We start from the raw sequence: 8,823 nt of genomic DNA, 5'->3' as shown, positions 1-8,823 counted from the left end.
AAAAAATACTCTTAATAATAAATTTAAATAATTCAATAATTTTATATCCTGAGATTTTAAGTTCAAAAGTCAAATTATGATGATTACATAAATATAATTTTATTTATGTGTTATTGTATTGATATTTTTATACTCGCTTTATCCTACAAAATATTACTATACTTTTAATACTTTCTTATAGAAAATGATCAAATCAAATTTTCAATACGAGTTCTTTTTTTTTAAAAAAAATTAGAGTATGTTAGAGGTTGTGGCCATATATATATATACTTGAGCTTTGCCAAATTTATTGAAGATTCCAGACAACTTGCAAAATATACACAAAAATCGACTCTAAATGAGCGTCATTTTCTATGAATATCGTAGCTCAGAAATGGTACACTATCAAATTGAAAGTAAATACTTCGTTGAACTCCATAGACTACACAAATGCAAAACTCATGTATTCTAGCTAGTTTCCTAATTAAAGAGTGACCAAAATTGAAGAAAGACTAAGCCGAAGCTTTCATGGGTAACGACTACCAAAAAATGTATAGAAACACGACAGAAAATAATCCAATTCAATGAGAAAATAGACTAAGAAAAAACAAAATGAATGGGTAAATGTTTAACATTTGGGAAGATCAGATGGTGGAGGTGGCAGCTTCTGATTGCGCCTTTTTCCATCTTGGACAATCCAAGCCATTTTGAGACCCCAACTTGTATGCACTTCAAGGTGGCAGTGCATAAACCAAACCCCTGTTCATGCATAACCAGCAAACGTACTTAGGAATATTATTTAATATAAATTTACACAAAAAATAGATATATATATATATATATATATATACTTCACAATACAATTGAGATGTCATCTATCACTACTATTATGTATTTATACTAATATAAAGTTCAGTTGACCTCAAAATAATATGTATTCTTTTATTCATGATCAAATATTTGTTATATGGTTGTCTACGATCTCACAACAAGCCAACAACTAGTTGATTGTGAATTAGAATTTTATTTAAAGATTTTTTATTAATTAGTAGGATGTAATATACAGAAGGTGAAATTTGAATTCTAATATCTATTTGAGAGACGGCCGAGTGAACTAATTACTAATAGGAAGGAGATAATTAGAAATTTCAAAACTTTTCGATAAAAAAGAAATTCCCATTTCACTGACCTGAAGTTTATCGTTAATATATATTTAGTGGAAAAAAAGAATGGTAATGATTCTACGAAACAGAAACTAATTTGTTCTAGTAGTACAGTACCCACCTGGGTTATCAGCAAGGAAGCGCAGAGCGAGCCATCCACCAGAAGGCACGCCAGCAGTGTTTCTCTCAGCGGGGTCAACAAGATTGAAGTTCTTAGGATCCTTTTTGGGGTCAAAGTTTCCATTGCCTTGACCCACAATGAAGAAGTTAAATCCATGAAGATGAAGTGGGTGCGACTCTGCTCCGATGATGCTTGTGTCCTGCAGCACCAACTCCACGCTCTCGTTGAACTTCAGCACCACCACCTTCGTCCCACTACTTACCATGATGTTCCTCGGCGGCGTGCCGGTGTAGTTGAACTTAACCGGCGGGTTCGCAGGGAAATCAGTGCTGTAAACCCCTTTTGATTTGTTAAAGAAGTGTGCTTGGAGTAAGGCCGTGTTTGGCATCACAAACGACACGTTGTTAACGGCAGCCGCGACTCTCGTGTTGTTGGGTCCTTGACACGCTTCGTTCTTGGAGCATTTACTGATCCCTAACCCCACCGTGAAGAAGAAGCGTCTGTCAACGGTTCTTGGAACTTTTGCTGGGAACCTTTTGGTGTTCAAGCTACGGACTCTGTTGTTGAATTTGGCGGCAAAGACTGTGTCGTTGAATTTGGGGAGTGGGGGTCTGAAAAGTGGAAGGTTGTTGGTGTTGGAGAGTGAGGGTGCGGGGTGGTTGTACTCAAGCAGGGCGGTGGTTGTGGCGTTGTCGAAGGCGGCGGGGCCGGTGGCGTAGGGCCTTGCGGCGACGGCGAATCTGGAGTTTGGAGGGGTTGGTTTGGTTTTGAGAAGAACGTTGGTGGTTTGGCCTGGTGTGATGAGAACAATGTTTGATGCGAAGGGCTTTACGTACACTGCGTCTACTTCGACCACGGTGAGGGTGTGGTTTGCTATGCTGAAGAACATCTCATCATTCAGTGCAGCGTTGATCAGCCGAAGCAGATACGTTTTTCCAGGCTTCACCTTCAGCTTGAAAGTCTCTTCACACAGTCAAATGGCCAATTTCATTTTCTTTTCCACAAAAAAATTTGCCAATAGTATTCTCCATTCAGTTATAAAAACATAAAAATACAGAAATGTTTGTATGATTTAACTTTTCTTACGAAATTGTTTGAATTTAGTTAGTTCCTTTATATATATCTTTTAAAATTTCAGATAATTTATTTGCTTTTACTATACTAATAACTAATTTGACACGTTTTTACAAATATTAGAATTAAGTTATTGTTTTTTATTAGAAATTAATATGTCTTATATTCTAACCAACCATGTTAAAGGTAAAAATTAAAATCATATTAGGTAGGTATTAAAATCAGTTATGAATATAAAATATGTAATAAAATATAAAATATATATTAAAAATAAATTAAATAATATATATATTTATACATAAATATATAATGATTGATTTTGGTGATCAATTTTAATATATAAATAATATTTTTTGTAAAAATTATCCAGTAAATTAGTAAAATATATAGAATATATATTAAAATAAAAATAACTATATAGCACATATTTATACATAAATATATAGTAATTTGATTTGTGGGCTGTTTTTTTTATGTACAATATAGTAAAAATTCACCTACAATTTATCTTTTTATGAAATTGTTAGTTAAAAATTATGAGATAATTTGATATATTTTAGTGAATATTTATTTAAAAACTTTCAACTATTAACTTTACAAAAACACAATTACATGTAAGTTGTAAGTCTTCACCTGCCCAATATTTTTCTACAACAAATAAACCATCACTTTTTTTTTTTTTCAAAATTAGGTTGTCTCGTATAAAAAGCGAGTATTCAATAATACAAAAAATGTTCACCCTATCCCTATTTTTTTTACAAACAAGGTATAAAAGCAAGTTGTTTTAGTGATTCATTCATACCTTTGGCTGAGCAGTTAGAGAGAAGACCTGGAAGGCCGTTGATTGTGTGAGCATCAGACAGATTAGGCGCCAATCCTTTTTTCGTTGCTTGGTTTATAACAGCTTCTGTGTCCGCATTCCACCACTCCCCTGCCATTGTTTTTTATGCAATATAATATCAAAATATATCAGCTTAGAAACAACATTTTACTTTCTAATATATATCATGGCTTACCAAGTATGATGGGGACTTCTTTGAAGGGCTTGGCGAATGGATAAGCCTCGTGTCTCTTTGGAAGAATCACAATGGCACCATAGAGAGTTGTTCTGAGCCATGAGATGTGTGCATGCCACCACAGTGTACCTCTCTGCCCAACCACCGTGAAGTTGTATACATAACTCTGCCCTCTCTGAATCGGACACTGCGTTATATACGCCGGTCCGTCTGCCCAACCACTTCTCACTTGCCGGATTCCATGCCTGCCAAAAAATGTATATATAGTTTATCATATTAAATTGTGCAGCAAAATTGTTAGTATGCTACCATTGAAGTTAATTAATTAATACCAATGAATTGTCACATTGTGCTGAACATGGTTAACCACTTTAATCACAAGTCTATCACCCTCTCTTGCTATTATTCTAGGACCTGGAAACTGTCCATTCACAGTCACGATGCTCTTTGTTTTGCAAAGCCTTGTCACATTTTGCATTTTGATCTGCACAAAAAGGAATTCAAATTGAGAAACACAAGTTAAAAAAAAAAATTCTAGAGCGCCAACAATATTTAGATAAGCACGCCAAAATTTTTTACATCCTATTAGTTTTTACACATACGTGACAGTAAATCAGTATAATTTGCATTGACATTACAAATAATTTGCACATATTTGAATTATTAATGTGAAAAAGCTGTGACCATAGAGCTACGATTATAGTGAATTAAGTCAGAGAGTAAAAAATAGTGACTATAGATCATAGACTAAAAATGTGGCAGTGATATTTTGTGTACACATACGTTAAACTTGTAGTGCCTTGTAACTCTTTCATGCTCTGCATGCGTTAGATTTGGAAAAATGAATACAGCACATAACACAACGAGCATAACCCTTAAGAAGCCCGGCATGCTTGGCGAAGAACACATTTCCTTTTCTCTTTTAATCTTCTAAAGCTTCTTTTTTATTGTGTTTTCTTGTTTTTTTACTTTGGATGGATTAAACAACAAACTGAGGCAGCTTATATAGAAGAAATGGAATTAGTGGGACTATGATAATTAATTAGGTGATTGAAAATGAGATGTTACAGACTACATACTAATAATTCCTTTGCCCACAATGTTGCAATCTTTGAACTATTGCATCGGCTTTAATTTCCGCTGGCTATGGTTAGGATATAGAGTACATTTCAAGCCAGATTATAATTTGATTGTGGAACTTCCTCTGATACTATGTAACTTCATTTTCCAATGTGATCAATTTTACACAAGTTATAACACTACATCAATTGATCGAACTCAAGGGAGTTTTTACAACACAATTAGTTAGACGCAATGTTAAATGTCACAAAGATTCAACATTAACATATATAATGCTTTCTTGTCGCTTTAATTTGTTACCAAGGTAGATATACAGTAGGTGTAATTTGAGACATATATCCAAGGACATTTTGATCCAATAAAATTAAGAGAGAAGGACAAATCGTTTTCTTATTTTCTAGTCAGCAAACATTTAAGTTTTTAGGAATTTAAAAATATATTTAAATTCCTAACCTCTTAAAATCTAGACACATCAATCTTTGTTCAATTTGATTCATTTAAAAATTCTTTCATATATGTATTTATTTGATTTTTCGTTAATCTAATAGACCCAAGTGAATATGAGGAATTGATATATCCAAGTTTTAAAAACATCAAAAATTTAAATGTAATTTTAAATTCTCAAGAACTTAAATATCTGTAAATAAAAAAGTCAAAGATTTATTTGTCTTTTTTTTTATCTTAAATTAAATTAAACGTATTTCTATTTTTTTATGAACTTTAATTTATGTGCGAAATAAACAATTAAACAGAACAAAATGTTGATGAATGAAAGGGATTGATTATCACAAACAGGGTTAGATGGACTTGGGTGCGAGGTAAACCTCAGCCTCCTAACGTTAATACTTGTTTATAAAGGAACAAAGAGAACAGTAGTTGTTGTTTCGTTAGATGTGTCGGTTGTTAATTTGGTGCTTTGCAAAATCTAGCGGCTTTTGATGTTGTTGCCAATGGCTCTTATCTTTGCTGTGATGAGCTTTGATTTGCATGTTTCTCATTCGCCGCAATCTAATATTAATAGGCCACAATGAAAAATTTAATTAGTTATTGTTGAAAGGGAACAACATGAGTTCAGTTGTTTAAAAATTGCAGCGAAACCGAAAAAAGAGTTGTCTACAAATTGCAACATCGGGGCCAAAGTTACTGGAATTTTACTTTCTTTGGCAAGGTTTTTTTATTTAAGAGAAATGTTAGGTAATAATTAATATTTTTTTATTTGTCTTGCAATTGAACAATATTAACCAACTCTTATTTTTTTTAATTAAAAATGTTGACCCCTCCTAATATTCTCCTTTACCTAATCAATGAAAATGTTTGCCCACTAAAAAATTTTCAATTAATTAACAAATTATTATTCACATTAACATTTAAAATCAATTATAATACGTTTAAAAATTTGACATGATATCCTGAAATTTTACGACAATATATTAAACTAAAAAGTAGATGAGACAAATTTAAAATTCTATTTCATTTGTTTATTACAATAGTTTGGCAAAATATTTTAAAGGAGTGCTTATGTTTTTAAAAAATATAAACATCATATTCTGTATTTAATAAAGAAAATTAAGTATTTGTACATTTTAACTTTGAAAAGTTATGAGTACTTTTTAAAACTCTTCTAAAATATTTTCAAAATAAACTAGCTATTTTTAAAATTAAAATATTTAATATGATTTTATATACTAGTAAATATCTATATTGATTCTTAGTCTTTATTATATTTATGGCTATTAAAATCTTTTTAAATATTGAAAACAACTTTACCAAACAAAATTTTTATAACTTGTGTGTATTGAATATCACTTTATTTTTATTTTTCACAAGTTTTAAAAAACTATTTTTAAACATTTAAATTGAATACACTTTTTTTGAAAACCATAACTCTTTACTAAGCTATGCCATAGATATTTTTGGAAGAGAATGGGACCAAAATTCTGAAAATTGGTTTGAATTGGCCGGTTGAATAGGTCGAACCGTGAACCGGTGAATATTTTGATTTGGTCAAAAATCATAATCACTTTTTTTGAAAATTGTTATTAGACCGCCGAATCGGTTGGAAATTGCTCGGTTGAATCAAACCAGGACCCAGCTGGTTTTCATATTTTTCACCAATAGTGTTGTTCTGTTCATTAATGAGATAAAAAAGAAAGGGTGAACCCCTAAACCCTAATCTCCTTCCCCTTCGTTGAACAGTCACTCACTCAACAACCAGTAGTAGCATCTCGCATACTCGCCTTCGAGCTCCTTTATCACTCCCTCAATTGCTCCATCCAGTCACTGCCGTTGCAACTGCTCGAACCTTGAAGCCGCCTTCCCCAGCCACCGTCCACTTGCTTTCATCACTCCGTCATTCTCGTCCACTGTCGTCTCTATCACTCCATCACTTGTCCTCATCTCGTGTAGTTCCTCCGTCGCTCAGAGCTGTTGTTTTGCTGCGCCAGCTCTATTCTACTAAACCACCATGCTCCAACCCTTCTTTGGTCTAGCCATCCAGTTCTCCCTTACCTCTGTACTCTAGAAGGCACCCTCAAGCCCTAACTTTGTCGTCATCTCATTGTTCGTCCATCGAGCAACTGTTGTTCGGCCGTGTTGGCTCTGTTCAACCGTGCTCCAGCCCTTTTCTGCTTTAGTTCAGCCATGCTCAACCCTCATCTACTCCATTCCTGCCACGTTCCACCGTCTTCTACTCCAGTTTCGCCTCACACCACCGTCCACCATCTAGTCTTACGGTGCTCCCTCATCTCTATATTCTAGAAGGTACATTTTTTAGGATTTTTAATTTTTAATTTGTGATTTAATGATTTTTCATTTTTCTTCTTCAACTATTGTTGTCTGTGGTTTAGGATTGATATTATGTGGTTCTATTGTCTTTAATTTCTGTTTTGAATTTTAGTTTTTATAGTGATTGACTGATTATGTTTGATTATGTTATGGTTCTGCTTATGTCTTTCATTGTTAATTTTTTGTTGTGTACCTATTGATGTCCTTGAGAGCTGAGAACTTAAGATTATTAGGTTATTGTATTTGGATATTTAGATACTGTGAAGTGCATTTACGCATCTTCCAGATGAGTTAGAAGAAAAGCTGGTGAATAAGATTTTAAATTATGAAATCATATGTTGCTGAAAGATGATAATAAGGAATAAATTTGGTTTTCGCGATTTAATCTTTCGCAGCTTCTCATCATCTTGCTCCATTGTCTAGTGCTTTATTTTCTTGCTCGTGTTAAGGTCTTCACCACCTGTACAGCTTGTGTACTGGAGCTTATTGGTGTTTCCTTGATCTTCCTCCAATAGTTCATGGTCCTGAACAACAATATTGCTTTCTTCTGACACCTCAGATAGGTGAATTTGATTGTCCTAGCTAATTCTTTCATCATTATTCTCTAGCCTTCTGTTGCTATCTTCATAGCTCTCTTCGGCCTTTAAATTTTTGCTCACATGATTTTTATTCACTATATCTTCTACATCTATTATTAGGCTGTTGGTAAATCTGTAATAAATTTTTGCAGATTTTGATTATTGATGACAAATTTTGATGTTGGCATTTTATGTTTGGTTATTTCTTTTGTTATTTATTTGACTTTTGAGTTTGTATTTAGATGAGATTATAATATTGTGGTTGATGTAGTATTTTTTATTTGAATGATATTATCAAGTTTATATTAGAATATAATTATGATTTAATGTGTTTATTTATTATTTTACTATAAAACGATTATTTTAGTTGAACTACGATTAAATCGGTTGAACTATTATACCAATAAATTAATAACTAAAACAGTTCGATGATCAGTTCGGTTTTCTAAACCTGGATGGCAACACATGCCCCACTAATGTTTTGAAAATCTTTAGCAACTATATAAACATAGATATATTTGCCCCTGACAATTTATACATTGCTTCACACTAATTTTATTTTACACTTTAGAAAAATAGTTACAAGTTTGAAAATTTTATTTTACAAAGATGAATCATATTCACAAGAGTATTACTATTTTTTTGTTGTCCACGATATCTCTCAGTTCAATAGATTAAGAACTAATTTATTGCAAATTTGTGCTCTATTTAAGGGTTTGTCACTGACCAATGGGATTTTGCATGCACAAGGCGGGATTCGAATTTCCGACACTTGCTTAAGTGAACGAGTAAGTTGACTACTCGACCAACCCAACTTAGTTTATGAAATATTACCATTTCGTTGAGGGCTTTCGTCAATTCCTTATTAAATGACCAGATGGTCGAAATTTTTTGAGTTAAGCCTCAAAGTGATCATTGATATTAACAGGGGCGGAGCCTCATATATAAAAAAAGGAGCAATGGCCCCTCCTAAAATTTCAATTTTTTTTATAAATTGTGTACAAATTTTAGTTTAGCCCTCCTTAAAA

General features: G+C 32.8%; 1 protein-coding gene across 1 annotated transcript; it reads right to left on the bottom strand.

The window, feature by feature from the left end:
* Positions 1–265: 265 nt before the first annotated feature.
* LOC112796940 (laccase-17) lies at positions 266–4,328 on the bottom strand. The gene is made up of 6 exons (XM_025839630.3): positions 4,137–4,328; positions 3,686–3,837; positions 3,354–3,598; positions 3,140–3,268; positions 1,264–2,226; positions 266–738 (listed from the first exon to the last, which is right to left on the bottom strand). The coding sequence occupies exons 1-6, from the start codon at positions 4,260–4,262 to the stop codon at positions 608–610; spliced, it is 1,746 nt and encodes a 581-aa protein (XP_025695415.1). The 5' UTR covers positions 4,263–4,328; the 3' UTR covers positions 266–607.
* Between the last annotated feature and the right edge of the window lie 4,495 nt (positions 4,329–8,823).

Source organism: Arachis hypogaea, chromosome 4, assembly GCF_003086295.3.
Source record: "Arachis hypogaea cultivar Tifrunner chromosome 4, arahy.Tifrunner.gnm2.J5K5, whole genome shotgun sequence".
NCBI lineage: Eukaryota > Viridiplantae > Streptophyta > Magnoliopsida > Fabales > Fabaceae > Arachis > Arachis hypogaea.
Note: the sequence above shows the minus strand (reverse complement) of the source record. Positions and strands in the feature narration are given on the sequence as shown.